We start from the raw sequence: 18682 nt of genomic DNA on the forward strand, positions 1-18682 counted from the left end.
TTAAGGGCAAGAAAGGTATCACAAACAGATCTGTTGCTGTATTCCCAGCTGCAGACTTAAGCTGAAAGCTTTTTTTTAAGTTTAACATTTTTTTTATCATAGGAACTCATGAGTGTCCTACTTGCTGATAAAGTCTTATGATTTCTATGGATCAATAAAAAAAAAATAGTACATGTTTTTTGAAGGTGGTGTTACTTTAAAATGTTAACGCTTCCTATGTATCTTTACATTAACTGAATCATGATGATAGCAAGTTGTTAGTTCTTAAATTAGTATACAATTGACCTTGAAAGATTTGCACTACCGTCCTGCTTAGGTTGCGCTTGTAGTGCCGGCGACAGCGACGCAACGTCGCGGCAAAACAAATGCATTGCCGCCGTCGCGTGCGCTTATAGTAAGTGCGGCGCGACGGATTGGTCATGATCACTGGAGGTCATCTCTATTTGATTTTCCAGCGACCGTCGCGTCGCTGGCACTATAAGCGTAGCCTTAAGAATACTTTTTCTGTCTTCTGTAGACTTGCCACAGTAGAAGAGCCAAAGAAGAGAAACTTCAACAAGCAATATCACTGCACAGCCAATATCATGCACCGCTATAGGTATGCTGCATTGCATCAATCGGGTTATAAGTGATATGTGTATAGTTTCTTTATACATGGACATCTTCGATAAAATTGCACAGTATGTATACCGTAGGTGGATAAAAGCAGTAGAACATCACTCTGACTAATATCTTCATTCCATCATTTCCTGTGCCTTTTGCTCTACAAGCATATTAACAACAATTAGATGTGTCCTGATTTATTTTTCTTCTGGTGCTTGTATGTTGATAGATGGCATCAGCTAGTCAGCAGACTGACATGTTAGAAAGATTAACATTAACTATTCAAAGCAATGGTGTAAGATCGAAATTCACACCCTGTGTGCTATGGTTTGCATGCCCACACCCATAATCTCAATATCTCCAATTTGAATGTTGTGTGCTGTTTAGAGACTGGAAGAGGCTTGGAGAACCCGTTTGAAAAATGTATGTACTCTTCAATCATTTCTGTCTATGCTATTCACTGAATATAACGATCAGACGCAAATATAATGCAGATCTCTTTAAACATTTAGTTAGAGAGCTGATATACATATAGAGAGCACTCAAAACATAAGAACAGTGTTGTATAAGAGCACTCTGGTATTCTACAGCAGGAGGGAAATCAACCATGAGAAAATGACTACCTCACTGCTGTAGTAACATGCAGTGCTTCAAGCAGCCAATGGACAGTGACAAAGACTAGATAGTACAGCTGGTACTAAAGGCCTACTGTTAAATGTAGAGTCTGTGCTCTGCTATGCTCTGGGTTTACACAATCTTAGCAAGCTCAAAACCCAGACCCACAATATTATATATTTATTTGTGTCAATTAACCCTGGCTAAACGCCTCTGGAAGAAATCTCACACACTTGCAGACTTCCTGCACTACAAATGTATCCTATCCTTTTTCAATTCTGCTCTCTCCCAGGCTAAACAAACCTTTCATCACTAATCAACATTCACAAGTCTAACCCGCACAGACTCTTCTCTGTCTTTGACTATCTACTCAGACCACCATCTGTTAGCAGTCTTTCTTCCTCTAATTCACTTCAGGACTTTGCTGATTATTTCAAGACGAGGGGGGATTCTATTCTGCAAGACATCCCCTCTGTTTCCTCCTCACACTCTACATCTCTTCTTAACTCTCCTCCTGCCTTCCTCAACTCCTTTTCCTCTGTCACAGAGGAGGATGTGTCGCTGCTGATCTCCTATTCTCCCTCTACCACCTACCCTCTTGACCCCATTTCCTCCCATCTCCTCAAACCTCTTGCTCGTACTGTAATCCCTACACTTCACATTTTCAACTCCTCCCTCTACTCTGGTACCTTTCCCACCTTCTTCAAGCATGCAACAATTATACCCTTGCTCAAAAATAAAAAGCTCGACCCTACCTGTCTCTAATTATTGCCCTGTTTCCCTTCTGCCGCTAAACTCCTTGAACGCCTTGTGTTCTCTCGCTTGCTCCATTTTCTCACCACCTACTCTCTCCTAGGCCCCTTACAAATCTGGCTTCCGCACTGCTTGCTCCACTGAAACAGCCCTCACCAAAATAACTAATAACCTCCTTGCTGCAAGAGACAATGGTTATTACACTTTGCTCATATTACCCAACACCTCTGCAGCTTTTGATACTGTGGACCAGGGGTGCGCAAACTTATCTTCATACACCCCCTATCCCCTCTCCCCTCCGGCTCGCGCCCCCACCCCTGGCGTCAAATGACGTTGCAGGGTCATGTGACGTCACATGACCCAGCGGCGTCATTTGACGCCGGTTGCCATGGAGACGCATCGTTGGAACCAAGGTTAGTAAACTAGTCACGGGGGCCTAACGCGATCCCCTGTATTTATTTTAAATGCCTTCAAGCGCGGGACCTCTGTAACACCCGCGCCCCCCAGACAATCTAGCGCCCCCCACTATGCGTACCGCTGCTGTGGACCACCCACTTCTCTTTCACATCCTCCATACTCTTGGTATCCATAACTGAGCTCTATACTGGATTTCCTCGTACCTCTCCCATCGTACTTTCAGTGTCTCGTTTGCTAACAGGCAGTGTAGGATGTAGGAGCACAGCAAAAATAATTTCCACCAGGGAAAAATAAGTTGAAGGCAACACCACGTAAAAATAAGAAGGTTCATTAGCTCACAATGAAAGTGAAAGCACAAACGCACCAACGCGTTTCATCCCGTGGGACTTTATCAAGGTGTGATTAAACAACAAGTACAATAACATTTAGAGCGTCGCCAATTCGCGCCAAAACCTACCAGCGTGGCGTCATGGTTCCACGTCTGAGGCCCGTCGCGTCGACCCGACACCTCCCTCAGCCTGCCAGACTAATCCGGCACCTAGAGTGATGTCACAGTCCAGCGACATTGCCTCGGGCTGGACCGCAATCAAGCGCCACCCCTGATAGGCAGTGGGAATCAGATGACCTAGCTAATTAAACAAAACAAACTTTATTGAAACAGTAAACAAACAAAAATATTTAAAGGATAAAAGAGAACTACAGTATATAAAGTGAAAAATAGCAAAAGATAAACAGCTGTTACTATACATCTCAGACGCCCTGACCTTAGCCCCTTGCAGACGCACTTACCATAATACCCTCCTACTGTCTCTGTACGTTCTCCCTAATTACCACGTAGATTGTAAGCTCTTCGGGACAGGGACTCCCTTTCCTATTGTTAGTCACGTCTGAAGCGCTTATTCCCATTATGTGTTATATTATTATGTCACGTGTATTACTTCTGTGAAGCGCTATGTAAATAAAGATATACCTACTACAACAAACAAGCCGCAATGCACATGCAATACGACAAATTATTTAGTACATTACTACGCTTTTTTCTATTTTTTTTTTTCTTTTAACTTTGAGTCATTTAGTTAAATTCTTTGGCCCAAATATTACGAGCCCACAACCATGTCAAGGTAGATCCTATCCGCAGGTACCTATGTGCTACCTCTTTATACTGACTTTTGTATGTCTTACACTGGAAGGAAAAGAGGAAACAAAACAATAATCTAGCCAACAGCATGGGATGCGTGACATGTATGTGGTACCAACGGGGTTAGGAGTGCTGTATGTGCCATGGGTGACATACGGTGCACTGGTTAAAAAAAGGGAGTGCTCACAGAACACCAAAGCCGAAGAGGGGTTAGAACCTTGCTAGGGATTTCCCCACTTTAACAGTTATATTCAGTATCATGTTCATTTAAAGCAGCAGTCCAAGCTACAGTTTCACCCGACTCCCCACCCACACCTCCCTTTAATTGAGTGGTTAAAAAAAAAAATATGCACATGGAGGATATTGATTGGTCTGCACTGCAGCTTTAATGTTTCCTCTACTAGAGCAAAGATCCCCCAAAATGTATTGGGTGGCTTACAATAATTTGAGCCTCTGAACCCCCACAGCCACTAATATAATCCTCTTTACCTCATCAAACTCCAATATGGAAGCTACTTCAGTGGCAAAAACGGTTTGTGTGACCTATAAAGTATCAGCACAGCAGACATGGGAAGGGCATATGTATTGTAATTACATAAACAATGTTTTTCTCTAAGCAGGAGAATTTGTAGGGTGGCTATATATACAGTAATAAAATGGAGCAGCACGCTCAATTTCAGGGTAACATGTTTTCTTCCCACCCCTCCCCTCCCCCAACCCACTGAACATCCATTGCTACAGGCAGGGCCGCCAACAGGGGGGGGGGGCAAAGGGCACTGGCATCCCGGGCCCCGTGGGTCAGGGGGGCCCGGCCACCAGTTATTTAAATAAATTTTAAAAAAGTGGCGGCGATTCCCCGCGGTCCCGGCCCGCATGCGCTGGGCCTGCTCTCAACGTGGGACGGAGGGGGAAGTACCTGCTGCCCTCTTCCCCCCGCTCCCAACGTGGGACGGAGGAGGAAGTACCTGCGGCCTGCTTCTCCCTCCCAGCCTTACCCCCCCCCCCCCCCGCGGCCAGCTTCCTGCGTGCCCCCCCGAGCCTGCCTTCCGTGCCACCCAGTCACCGTCACCCACCCAGTCACCGTCACCCACCCAGTCACCGTCTCCCACCCAGTCACCATCTCCCACCCAGTCACCGTCACCCACCCAGTCACCGTCACCCACCCAGTCACCGTTTCCCACCCAGTCACTGTCTCCCACCCAAGTGTCACTCACCCACCCAGTCACTGTCTTCCAAGACACTGTCAACCCAGTCACTGTCTAACCCACCATCATTCACCCATTCACCCACCGTCATTCATTCATCCACCCAACCCACCCAAACTGTCATTCACCCACCCCACAGTCATTCACCCATCCACCCACCGTCATTCACTCACCCACCCACCGTCATTCACTCACCCACCGTCATTCACTCACTCACCCACCCACCGTCATTCACCCACCCACAAACTCACCCAGGCAGGCAGTCACATGTCTGTTGAAAATATAAAAATAAACAGGTTGCATTGTAATGTTTTTTTCTGTATCACAATAAGAAAACAGTTAAGTAAAAGTTATGTGCTAAAAAATATTTTTTTGTGGTAGTTGCGCTATGTGTTCGGGGGGGGGGAGCCTTCTCCTTTAATTTGTCCTGGGCCCCATGATTTCTGTTGGCGGCCCTGGCTACAGGTACCTATTTTTAAAGAACATATGTATTGAATTGCCTCTATTTGGCGTGTGCGGCAGAATCAATGCTTTGTAAAGTGATTCTTTGGCATGTGAGGTTCTGCCTTTCTGGACCACCACTGAGTTCTATTAGATTTATTATCAAATAAGAGCCATAGATTGACCTGCATTTTATTTGGAAAGAAGGTTAGCTGAGGACGTCACTGTGGTACATCAGTAGTTCAGGGATTCTAGGAGTCGAGCCGTGGTTTAATTCCAGGAATCTTCCCGAGGAGTCATATCATTGTGCAGTCTCTTTGAACCTATAACATCTTTGATGTGTAAATTATACCCCCCATTATGACGTTCACTATGATTGACTGCAGTCGGAGCCTTGGTATGTTGTAAGGAAAGTACTTTATTATAATTTATTTATGAAGCGCCAACACATTCTGCAGTACGGTACAATGGCAAAACAGTGATAACTTACATAAACTTAATAAATAAGGACACACAAGCACAAACTGATCCAAAAGGGAATGTGGACCCTGCTCGTGAGAGCACACTCTTGATTTACTTAAATGCTTTATTTACTTCACAAACAGTACGTAGGTTATTTTATGGTGTGAAAGAAAAACATTTAATCCAAGTATGTGGCAAACTTTATTCATGACCAATGGGAAAAGTGCAATCCTTAGAACGGAGCAATACCAGCTAGAGATCCTGAATAAATCACATAGCTTTATGCTTTGAAGGTATTGGTCAGGTCTCAGGTCGGGCAATATACCGGTACCATACGAATACTGCGATATTGAACTCAGACGGCATGCCAATATAGGAGCTGCTTTATTATCGCGGTGTTGGAGTGTGAGTTGTCGTTTTGTGGAGTCTCATGGAGCTGCCAGACTGAGACACACTACCATCACTCCTTCCACCCTTTCGGCCAGCCTGTGCTTCTCAATGCAGGGAGGGAGGAGCGTCTGGCAGCTCCATGTTAGGCAGGATAAGGAATGCAGCATTATAGGTCACCACCCCTTCCTCACCCTCCCCACCACTGCAGACAAGGATTCTGGGTAGCAATATCCAAAATGCGCACACTGAAAGTGTCACACACTCTATTGTCTTGCTGTATTACACAGTTTGGACAAGGAAGTACAGTTGACCCGCTCGGACAGCCAATTTGTCTTTTTTAGACTCAGTTTGTAGTTAGTCACAGATTCTGTATTAACATTGTCATTTTGTTGCTTCATTAGGGATAGTATTTGCATTACTATATGCAAACTGAACCAGTGATGTTTTAAATAATTCTATTCCGACTAAACAAATGTTTCTTTTTTTTTTTTCTTTTTTTCCCCTTCAGATCATTTGAAACATTTTGGATCGAGAGAACGAATTGTGGAATAAACCTCAGAAAGCACATTTTGTATTTGATTTGAAAATGTAAAATTAAGAAGTAATTATTGATTGTATTATGTTATATCGATAGACTATTTGGTAGGATTTGTTTTTGTACAACTTCACCCATCATTTGCTACATGATTAAAAAAAAAAAGTCCTTGTATTCAAACGAAGACACTAATTACTCCTTATACATTTTATTTTCTTTGTATTTACAATGATTTATATTAAAATATCTATTTAACGTGGACTATAAGCCTTTTACCTTTTTGTTTAAAAAAAAATTGTGCGAAACGTTTACAATTATGATAGTGCCTATGCAAGTTAGTTTATCCTTGATATGATGCAAGTAAAATCTTTATCCAAGGAAGATAAAGCATGCTAAAAACTCAATTTTGTATGCACTTTGTCGACATCGCTTAGATTTGATGAACACAAAGTACAGGTAGTCCTCGTTATCCAACGTTTCACTTTACAACAACTGGCATATCCAACGCTTTACAATGCAACCCTAAAGGCCGTTTTTCAACGCCCGAATGCGTTATCCAAAGCTCTCCGCCACTGATTAACATGGGACTCACTTTACAACGGTTTCACTATTCAATGCTACTTCCAGAACGGACTCCGTTGGATAACCGAGGACTGCCTGTACAGGCAAAAGAAAATTGCATTTGTTTCAAAGTTAATGATCACTTTATAATAAATAATTTGCTTTGTATGATATTTTCAGTTTAATTGTAATGCTGCTGGGAATGTTTTCTTTTTTTTCCCTCATTTATTTCAGCAGTGGGCACTGACTTGCATTTCAGTGAAAGGATAAAATAAATCTGTTTAAGGGAAGTGTCAGTGATCTAGCCTGGTGAAAAGCAATCCTCATGCATCTATCCTTAATGATACTTTTGTATGTCCATGCTGGAGACAATATAACGATCCTTTTACATTTGTTTTGGAAGAGTACTGCTTTATTTATGGTTGGTTTACATTTGTGGGAAGGCCTAAACAGACATTTAATCCTGGGTTTGTGCCACGCCTTACAGCGATCATGTTGGGGGCAATAGTTGAATGCTTGCAAATAGGAAACTAAGTTTCCCAGTAAAGCGATACACTTTTACCATCATGCTGCTATTGCAGTATAAGTTCCCATGAACTTGCACTCCTGCTAGTGCTAGTTTTGCTTTATTTCATGGGGGAGATTGTGTTCACTTCTCCACCAGCATAAAATTGGATGACGTTCCACTTCTCTCCTAGTCCTGAGGAAGAGGAGAGCAACCATGTGATCGCTCACCACAGGCATGGCGACATTTAATATAGGTTGTGTAATTTACCAGTTCCAGTTTATCTGAACCATCTCCACAGGCAACCCTAGCCAGGCCATGTTTCAGTAATATCACTTATACTTTTACTAAAAATGTAAAGGGCATAAAATATGTACTCGGGATTAACCAATGCATATTACAAACAGGTTTGGCTGGCCCGCAAAGTAGATTTCTGGAAATACTGATTATTGCACAGCTCCTGCAATGGTTTGAACCACTCACATTGAAAACCTAAGACTATCCTATAGATGTTTCTAAGACACTAATAAACCTGTGGGTTAGATGCAATTTAAGGGCTTGAGTACACATGGCTGCATGCGCGCGCCTCAGTCTGTTACATTGCCCCCCAAGGCCAACCTCTTTTGAAATCCTAGTTGGCAGAATCTTCCTCCCCTTTTCTAAGCCCATCTTGCTTGCTAGCATCTACCGCCCCCCTAAAGCCCCTCTACAATCTGACTGATATTACCCAGTTTCTTGGCTCCATTTCCTCTCCGAATGAGAAGAGTGAGCTGCTAGTTCTTGGGGATTTCAACGTCAATTGGCTTGACCCTAAAAACCACACACAAATTAAATTGCTTAAGCTATCGCAACTCATTTCCCAACCCACACGGACAAACCTGAAATCGCACAACCATTCCTTGCTTGACTGGATTCTCTCAAATCCCAGCAGAATCCAATCCTCTGGCATCCTTCCTGACATTTTCAGTGACCATGCAATAGTGTACTGTGTAAGGAAAATTAAACTGCCCTAAAGTTCTCCTCACTAGAACATTTAGAAACTTTAACCCACAAGTTTCTGGCTGACCTTACCAACTGCCCTTGGCACATTCTGCGCTGCCCTGATTCTGCGCTAGACTATTTCCAATCGAGTTCTTAAAACTCTGTGATACCCATGCTCCACTACGCAGAAGGGTACGGGGTGCCCACCTTCCATGGGTTACACCTGACCTTATAGCACTCTTACCAGTTCAGAGATGCCTTGTGGAAAAGCCACAAAGTAACTGGCACTACCAAGGATCTCAATCACTACAGATGCCTGCAGAACGTGCACAAGGCAAACAAGGAATGCAAAAGCACACTATTACGCTGATAATCTCCAGAACACATCAAACCCAGCTAACTTCTGGAAGGTTAACAACATATTCCAGCCTTCTAACCATCAACAGCCAAGTAATATCACTAAGGGCGATATTACTCTGACAAACCCCACCGACATTGCAAACGCATTCAATGATTACTTTGTGGGGTGTGCTACTAACTTATTAACGAAATGCAACCCAAACCACAAACCTGAATCTCATCCTGGGAGTACCCCTATAGCCCCACCCCCTCCCAACACTGCCCACAATTTTCAATTTGGCCCAGTATCTGAAGAGATTACACAAGCGCTTCTCAAATTAAAACTAAGCAGCCAATGTGGACCTGACTTACTACAATCTAGGTTCCTAAGACTTCGTGCCCCAGCAATTGCCAAACCAATTGCTTCCATAGTCAACTCTATCCTTTCTGCAGGCCATATCCCTAAAGACCTGGAAAGCTGCCAGAGTTGTCCCAATCTTCAAAAGTGGGGACAAAAACACTGTCTCAAACTACAGGCCAATCTCCCTTCTCCCAATCCTATCCAAAGTCATGGAAAAATGTGTCCACTCCCAATTAAGCGATTACTATAACAAGACAAATTTCCCTAGCCAATTCCAATCTGGCTTTCGCCCCAAACACTCTACCGTAACTACCCTGCTAAAAGTTTGCAATGAAATCCAGTGTGGAATGGAACAGGGTCAACTCACTGGTGCAGTATTCCTAGATTTTGCAAAGGCTTTTGATACTGTTGATCATGCTATCCTGCTTAACAAACTCCAGAGCTCTGGAATAGGGAAGCATGCTTTAAACTGGTTTCAGTCCTACCCATCAGGTAGATCCCAACATGTGTCCATCTCTGGCTCTAACTCTAACCCCCTGGATATCACCTGTGGCATCTCGCAAGGCTCTGTTCTGGGGCCCTACTCTTCTCAGTGTTCATCAATGGTCTTCCCACAGCTTGTCAGGAAGCCTCAATACACATGTATGCAGATGACACAATCCTACATGCACACAGCCATAGCCTCTCTGACCTTCAACACATACTTCAGTCTGACTTTTTGAGACTTGAAAACTGGATTTCCCAAAACAAACTGTTTTTAAACACTGACAAGACTGTAACAATGGTATTTGGGACCAAGACTAAATTTTTAAAGCTTCCAGCGACTGAGCTCCGGATTAGAACCAACACCACCCTAACCCCTGTCACTAGTTTTAAATACCTGGGCATATGGTTTGACTCCCACTTAAAAGCTGCAGTTCAGTCTTTTTTTTTTTTTTTTTTTACATTAATTTTTTTTACTTCAATAGTTTCATGTGGGCAATCTCTAATTACCTAAAGAACTGTATAGCTGCAGGTCAATTCGTTCTCCGTGTATTGATAGGTCGAAATTTGTTGACATATTAAAAGATGGGATTTGTTTATAATCTGCTTGTCTGTCAGTGGAAACTCATGAATATTCATGAGCATTCCTGCACTGACGTGCTAGAGAGAGGGCAGGGCTGACAAAGTGGTGTGCCAGGGCTTGTGACAGGACATGAAGGGGCAGTGCCTTAGCAAATGGCTGTTAAAATAGAATACAAGAAAATTGGTCTTTCAAAGTTGTTTTTTTAAAAACAGAAAATGCTAAAAGTATTTTTTCTTACTGATTTATTAAAAAAAACACACATGCAGGATATTGACTGAACTGCAGCTTTAACATTCGGAATGCACATTGATACCCTGACAACCAAGACCTATGCCAAACTAGGGGTACTTTACAGAAAACAAATCCTCCCTAAGTCTCCTGGTCAGAAAACGTATCGCACAGCAGATGCTAATGCCAATTATTGTTCTCCAATGCAACTATAACACACATCACTGCGAAATGCTCAAAGAACTAGATTGGTCATCACTCGAATCTAGGCGCAAAGTTCACCTTTCCTATCTTGCCTTCAAATTCTTTATGGGCAAGCTACCCAGCTACCTGAACAAGCTCCTCACCCCTACCACATGCAGCACCTATCACCTGAGATCAGACACCAAAAGACTGTTCATGGTCCCAAGGCTCAACAAAGTATCCGGCCACTCCTCCTCCTCTTATCGTGCACCCTAAACTGGAACAACCTACCAGAGACTCTTACTTCCACCACCAGTTTAAGTTCTTTCAAATCTAAGGCTGTCACACATTTTAAACTGGTCTGTAACTGTTTCATACGCCCATAATATATATTATCTTTAACTGCACGCAATGTCTTGTATATAATGTATACCCTGCTCATTTATGTAACTGTACAGTATTTGTAAACATGTATTATTTGTCTTAACTCTGTGCCCAGGACATACTTGAAAACGAGAGGTAACTCTCAATGTATTACTTCCTGGTAAAATATTTTATAAATAAATAATTGGCCGCCAGGGGTCAGTGACGAACGCGCGCTGTGTGTGCTCAAGGCCTAAGATGACCTTGTCCAGAGCTTTGTCACTTGATGTCTGCTGCCAAAGTACCATACCATTTAGTGATCCTTTGTTCATTCTCTCTAACCCTAATTAAAGTGCCTTACACAAAAGAATGCCCGTGCTTCTTCTAATTATCCATTCATTATAAGTGACAGAAGCCGTGGAAAGCTTTAGCTTTTTCCTTCGAGACGCTGATTCTCAGGTTGGTTTACTTTGTGTCTTCAATGGCTACAACCAAGTGTGTATGATACTGCTGGTGGCATACTAAAGAGTGTCTGCTTCATATATGAAGCCAATTGGGCCCGACTGCATAGAATAAGGGACGTGGTTACTGTTGCAGATCAAATCACAAATTTAAACCCGGTGTTTAAAAAAAACAAAAAAAAACCTTCATTTTAGTGATAAGTTATTTTGGGTGCAGGGTAGAGCCACAGTTCTAGGTTTATTTCACCTGTTCATGTTGGATGTTAATCTTGGATAGTTTTCACCTGCTACGTTACCAGTTGCCATTTTGCTAGAATGGCACTTCTGAAGAGAGGTTAACTCTAGCAAAGGATCAATAATGCCATTGTTTTATCAGTAGCTTACACTATGTCATAACTGACTACTGTGAAACTAGATACAGTTTCTTAACTCAACTTAAATGCATATTGTGGGCAATACCACCGCCGCTCCCCTCCCCCCTCCAGAGGATACCCTGTTTCCAATGTCAAACAAATTAGTGTTCTACCTATGTACAACACCACATACTTAACACTAAGATATTGCAGAAATGTAGCCCCGTTTAGTGTTTTTTTTAATAGAAGCATTGCTGCAGTGATAAGTATACTGTAAAGACACTTTTAGAAGCAGTTTCCATGCAAAATGCTTAAGTCTGCCACATGTTGTACAAATAAATTAAAACAAAAAGGCAAAGAAAGTGTACATTCTTATACATCACCATTTTTAGCCTCAATTTTACCTCTCCAGAAGCCAACGGATATATATAATAGATAATCACTTCACAGATTATATTGTACAACAATGGTATTTCCATATTCCCTACAGCACTGACATGAATAGGTTATATACATATACAATTTAGAACGTGCTAGAAACTATTAATTGCCTTCCCACCAACACGCAAAATGCAAGATATTTCCATTAAGTTAGTCCACTCCAGTACTTCCAGTTTTACATTCACCCCCCTCTTTTCAGCTGGGTATGGACAGTTAAAGAGCATTATTACACTACATCATGGTGTGCAGCATTTAAACAGTTAAGATTTTTGTTTGTAAAAATTAGCACTATAAATCAGGGATTGCTGGTCTGTTAGTAAAAACATCTAGCAGGTACTGTAAGGATTCTGTCCTGGTTAGTGTTTTTGAAGGGGGATTGTGTGTGTTGGGCTGTTCTGAATGCCAAAGTTGATTTATGCTATCCATTTTTCCATGTAGTCTTACAAATCAAGAACATGGTGTTTTCCAGTTTTCATATGGAAGAAAGTTGGAAAACCACTTGAGTACAGTAGGGCTCCACTTCACGGCGTTCCGCTCATACAGCGTTTCCCAATGTATACCTATATTCATTAGGTTCGACGCTTGTTCCGTTTTTCCGGCGATTTTCAGCATGACGCACTCAGCAGCTGAGTATGCGGCCGTCACTAAGCAGCAGTTTTAATGCGTGCGCAACTCCTTGTCAGATGCCATTTGTCTGTGAAACAGTTGGTTTACAGCTCTGCATCTGTTTTCAAAGGTACAATACAGTAGGGCCCCGCTTTACGGCGGCGGCGGCCTGGAACCTGCCGTATGAGCGGGCCCTATTGTATACTGTGTGGCATTTCTCCTGTGAACATTCAGTAATGTATAAGTCAATCTCTTGTATAGCGCATACACAGAACCAACGCTCCTATGCACTTTTAACATTCTAAACAGGTGGGAGCGAATGATCAATCGGGGTTCAGAAAGGCGATTTAGAGGAGCCAGGTCTCATCACATGAAGCTCTGCACAATATTGAATAACTAAAAGTGGAACACATAATTTGAGCTCTGACACATTGTAGCAAAGCACAGCAACACAGAGGATAACTTATCATGCCTCCATGGTCCTTCACTATTTAAAATCACTTTTCATTATCTAATCTGCCAATGGCCACATCATATCAAGATCTATATTGTTCAATGGTAATCTCTGTAAACCTTTAAAATGAAGATTATATATACATGGATTAAGGCGCATATTACCCAAAATACATTATAAAGATATTGTGGCTAGGAGAATTCACATTTATCCAGTGTTTCAATGCAATATTTGATCTTTAATAAAAATCGGTGGGGCTGTATGTGCGAGTATCAGAGTTCTCCTATTCTTACAGCTGGGAGTCAGAGATTAAAAGAAACCTCAATGTTCTAGGCCTTACAGTAGAGGCAACGTTTATTCTAACATTTGCCGTAAACTAGCCGGGTTACATTCTGGGTATGTGCTGGGTATGTGCTGGGTATGTTCTGGGCTAGTTTGAGGCATGTTTAAGGCATTTCTGCATTGACTAACGACCCATAGGATTAACACAGCAGGGATCCCTGGCAGTCCAATTCAGTTTGAATGGGACTGCCAGGGACCCCCCGCTGTTAATCTGATAGGCCATTAATCAATGCAGAAATGCTGGGGCTAGTTTAAGGAAAGTTTAAGGCATGTATTCAGAATGTACCTGGGTGTTTCCTGTTTTTTTTGGGGAATTGCCACTGGTTTTTGTTCGAATAAGAGTTGCCTCTACTGTATGTCTCCCTTTTTAAGTCAAATATCTTGCTCATATAAAAGGTTATCCACTATCTGGGCTGAGCTCTTAAAAACAAACATTGAACTTGAAGGTGTGTGTTTGTTATGGTTGATTTATGATGTCCCATAACTACGTCTCTGCCAAAGGGGACTGCACTGCAGTACAATATGTTGTATGTCTCTGCGGGAGCAAGGGCGTTAAGCACCTGGTAATGCGTGTTCCTGAAGTACAGCATCACTCCAGGGTTTGTTTTAAAAGAGGCAATGCAAGCGGCACTATGCTGCTGATTGAAGGTTCTCTGGGATCACATAATGGCCACCTTTCTGTTTCAAATCAATCCTTAAGTGTAACTCAGCAGCTACAATGTATCCTGATATTACCAAAATAACATGGACTATTACAGTTTGTAGCTTAAACTGCTGGAATTATTGGCAACAAATTATCACAAATAGGGATATGTTGTAAAGTTCTTTTACCACTTGGGAAGTGTGCTAATGCCTGCTAAAGAAATCAAAGCTCAGTATATTAAAACATTCAAAATGGCATTAGGAGTTAGATTTTTTTTTTTTTTTAAATGCAGTAAATATCCAATATTACAAAACGGATTTAGATTAATAAATAAATAAATTTAAAAAAAAAAGAAAGGATATTGCTTGGATTGCTCCTTTAAATAAAAAATAAATAAATAAGTGCCCTCAGACCTATTTACAGTTATTTACTACTGCTCAGGATGATGAAGATTTCAATTAGGGAGCACCCAATGACACCTTAAATTATATTTTTCTTTACACAAGTAAAATATTATATTGAAATGACTGTTATTAGTAATACATGCACTCAACCAAACTAAATAAATACAGTAATATGTAAAGTTCAATCATGCATGTGATCACACAGCAACATGGGGCACGGAAATACTTGTACTCCGGTTTGCTGAGACTAGCTTTACAGGACTGCTTCTCCGTGTCAATGAAGCTTCTCAGGTCTATTCATATCAATGCACGGGCCTAACATGTTAAATGTACATACATACAAGCTTCTACACAAAATAAATACAAAATATTGATGCCCTTTTGCAGACTAACAGAGTTCTTCATTGATTAAATTATAGTGTACAGCGCTTTAGAAACCATTGTTTCTTCAAATCTACAGTTAGGAGGAAACATTTAATTCTAACTAAAGATGTGCACATTTCATTCCATTGCATATAATAAAATACCTACTACATACGTATTTTAGGGGTTAGCCTTTCTTCTTTCGCTGCTTTATACAGCTCACTTATGTCTTTTTCTAGTGTTTCAGAACAAAAAAATAAAAAAAGAAACACATACATTACATTAATATCTGGAAATTGTATACAAAATATAGAAAGCAAGTAAAACTTTATTTTTTATTTAAAATGCATTGTGAAGCAGTTGCAAAAAGGATCAATAAAATAATTAAAAGCGTGACAACCCTGTAAAACGGCAACTGAGAGCGTGTAAACAATGCGTTACATATAGTTTTTCCCTTCTAATCAGTTCCTTGTCTCACCTTGCACTAGACATAGTCGCTGCCAGCAGGACCAATAGGGCATTGCATGGCGGGACCCCCTGCTAGTGACCACGGCCAAGAGAGAAATACAAATTACATTTGGCAACATTTATCCTTCATCTAGTATCAGCAGCTTACAAAATGAAACTTATAGCAACTTATTTTTAAACATAAAACCCGTTCTGTGCACAGCACATCTGCAGTACAGGGATTGTTCAAATGTATAGCATTGAACGATTTTGTTTTTTTACAGTAAAGGGTTAAACAGCAGCTTATGGACAGGTAATTGACAACATGTTACCATATTGTATTAACACATACATTAATAAAACTAGATCAATGCTACAATGCATCTGATAAAAAGTTACTGAATTGCCTTTTTTTTCTTTAAACTACATGTAATGTTACCAGGCACGTTTCATTAACGCGTTACACTTAAGAAGTCGAGCACTACTTTGTACTTTTAGAATAATGGAAGTGTAGGAAGCATTATAGGCAAGAAAGGAAACTATGGTTTTCAAATCCCCAATACACACTGGGATGCACAAATACAGCAACCAAATAGCACAGATCTGAAGCCCAATGTACCACGATCTGCAATTCATTAAAGCTGTACCTGTATGTCCTTCACCTGGTACATTTTGGGGATTGAATTTCTGTGATGCCAACACCACCTGCTATGACACCTATACAGCACATTTTCTAAAAAGAGTGCACATCGGTGGACATTGTGTTTTCCCATTGTTCCCAAATAGCATTGCACATCACCTTATGTAAAACACGTCATATAATATCAAGGGTTACGGAGCCATCTCTTTGGCATTCAGGTACACGGCTTCATCAGAATCTGGATCCTTGCCACCATCTTCACTGGGTAGAGAGTCACCACCACTAGGGGACCTGCAGCTTAAGTCCTCCACACCAGACTCTTGGTCGCTATTAGCAGACAGGTCTGGATCCGAACTCTTCAAGTGATCCCGAGTTAGGAAGAGGGCAGGGTTTTCGTCGCCCTGCGAAGGGCTTCGGGATGGGAAGGACTTCAGGTTGCTGCTATAATCCTGGGGTGTGTTGGCAGATGCATGTTTGGTGATACACATCTGGAAATGATTACTTCTATGCTGTTCATTGAACTTGATGTTTGCATCATTTGACTGTGGAGTCTCCAGTTTGGCAAATCTCTAAAAGAAAGATCAGAAAACATATTGCAAAACAGGAAGTTGAAAACATGAACCATAAATATACAGTTACTATACACACACTTATTTTTAATAAGAAAAATGGACTAATGTAATTTACATCATATACAATCTTATTAGGGGACAATTTGGCCGATTAGACAAGAGAATATAATTGTAAATTACATGGAGTACTGCAGATTGAAGATTTGTTTCACTTGTAGGAAGAGAATGTTCCAACCTGCATTTATTCCATATTGGAGGTCAAAATGCACTGACCTTGTGCGCGCTTTTCTGAATACAAGGCAAGGCATTTTTCTGTTACAGAATGTGACAACCGACAACTGTACCAATTTGTGAGTTATGAGGTTTGACTTTGTTCACAAAATGTGTTGTTACAAAACACCTTAATTATGTATTCTTACTTGTGAAAATGAAACTTGTGTGCCACAAGTAGAAGTCAAATTCTACAAAAACTTAGTTGATCACAAAATGACAATGTATTTAATGAATACACAACCTATTTATTTCCCCCCAAAGTGGAAATGTTTCCATATACGTTTCCTTTCCTCCTAGGACACAAAGTACTGCCAGTGACATTTAAGGGGTTATATAGATTTTTTTTTTTAAATGCATCTAGAAATCACCTACAAGTATTTCTAAATCATGTTATTACATAAAGATTGTGAGCGGAGACTTGGGAGGGGTAGGATTTCCTCCCTGTTGTCTGGTGTCACGGTGCTGGCACAGACAGAGCCCCCTCTCTGGTGCCCCCCTCATCGGCTCTCCGATAAGGGCAGATGGAGGGTAAAGAAAACACTTGTACTTTAGCCATGCTAATGGTAAAGATTTTTCTGCTTTAATTTGTTTACGGGGCCAATTAGATGGTAACTTTTTTTTATAAGTGTGTTCGTCTAACAAGCAATGTGGGATCGTACCATTCAAGACCTCTGACCCACCTTCCATAGCTCTTCAGGGATTTTAGGGCTTTGTTTAGTCTCATGTTCAATAGCAGACATATCCAAATTCATATACGCATGAAAGAGAGAGCTTGCACTTGAACTTATCTTTTGTTTCGATTGCATAACCTCCTCAATATGTAGCTTTGTCTCAATCCTTTTTTATTTTGCCATTCACTACACTTTAGACATTTCCATTTTGTTCTGTGGCTTCTATATAATTAGATGTTTAATCTTTCATATACAGTAGTTTTCTTCAGCTTGGCATGATGAACTACCACTTTTATGACATTCAATGTTACCCAATTTCTATTTATACCCACAATTGGCAAGATTATTTGTGGCTCAAAGTTCCTCAGTGGGCAGTAAAAAAAAAAAAAAAAAAAAAAAAAAACACATACTGCAAGTATGCATGCTCAAAAATACTAGAGCATTTACATACTATGTAATTAGAAGATACCTTTTCCATGGTTTCTAGTTCGTCCTCTAGCTGCTGGGTCTCTTCTTTCACTGCCAGAAGGTAATCAGTCACCGACTGGCGTGGATGCATGCCTTTTTCAAACCGGTTATAAAGACCCCTCCAAAACCTGCAATTAATGGGACTAGATCAGCAAGCTTTATACACAGGAGAAAATTGTACCAGGCAGCACTCAAATAGCAAGAAAATGTTTATGTAGAGACAATTATTACAAAAATGTGCGAGTACAGTAGAAGGATGTAGATATAGAATTGTAGAGGTTACATCGCTCCACTGCCTTTTGCAGAGCAGGGGGGTGGCGAGGGGGAACATACACCCCAGCGTCACCCTGTCGGAGCTTGTCGTGCTCCTCATCACTATCACTACCAAATACATTATC

General features: G+C 41.2%; 2 protein-coding genes and 1 long non-coding RNA gene across 7 annotated transcripts in view; 1 reads left to right on the forward strand and 2 right to left on the reverse strand.

Annotated features, from left to right (window-relative positions):
* VPS37A (VPS37A subunit of ESCRT-I) overlaps nucleotides 1–7513 on the forward strand; it is a 45467-nt gene extending 37954 nt beyond the window's left edge. For 4 of the 5 annotated variants that reach the window (XM_075610065.1, XM_075610083.1, XM_075610079.1 and 1 more), the window contains 2 exons: nucleotides 518–598; nucleotides 6533–7513. In XM_075610065.1, coding sequence (XP_075466180.1) covers nucleotides 518–598 — 81 coding nt within the window. In that variant the 3' untranslated portion in view covers nucleotides 6533–7513. Of the gene's footprint in view, nucleotides 1–517; nucleotides 599–990; nucleotides 3375–6532 lie in introns of those variants that run through there. The other variant, XM_075610071.1, reaches the window with a different exon arrangement.
* Nucleotides 5571–18682, reverse strand: part of LOC142500086 (uncharacterized) — a 297348-nt gene continuing 284236 nt past the window's right edge. Inside the window, exon 2 of the long non-coding RNA XR_012802801.1 lies at nucleotides 5571–10798. This is a non-coding gene — a long non-coding RNA (uncharacterized LOC142500086). The remainder of the gene's footprint in view (nucleotides 10799–18682) is intronic.
* MTMR7 (myotubularin related protein 7) overlaps nucleotides 5571–18682 on the reverse strand; it is a 78720-nt gene continuing 65608 nt past the window's right edge. The window contains exons 13-14 of the mRNA XM_075610039.1: nucleotides 18286–18412; nucleotides 5571–16869 (exon numbers count right to left, since the gene is read on the reverse strand). Coding sequence (XP_075466154.1) covers nucleotides 16492–16869; nucleotides 18286–18412 — 505 coding nt within the window. The 3' untranslated portion in view covers nucleotides 5571–16491. The remainder of the gene's footprint in view (nucleotides 16870–18285; nucleotides 18413–18682) is intronic.

The sequence above is a fragment of the Ascaphus truei genome, chromosome 1, assembly GCF_040206685.1.
Source record: "Ascaphus truei isolate aAscTru1 chromosome 1, aAscTru1.hap1, whole genome shotgun sequence".
Taxonomy (NCBI): domain Eukaryota; kingdom Metazoa; phylum Chordata; class Amphibia; order Anura; family Ascaphidae; genus Ascaphus; species Ascaphus truei.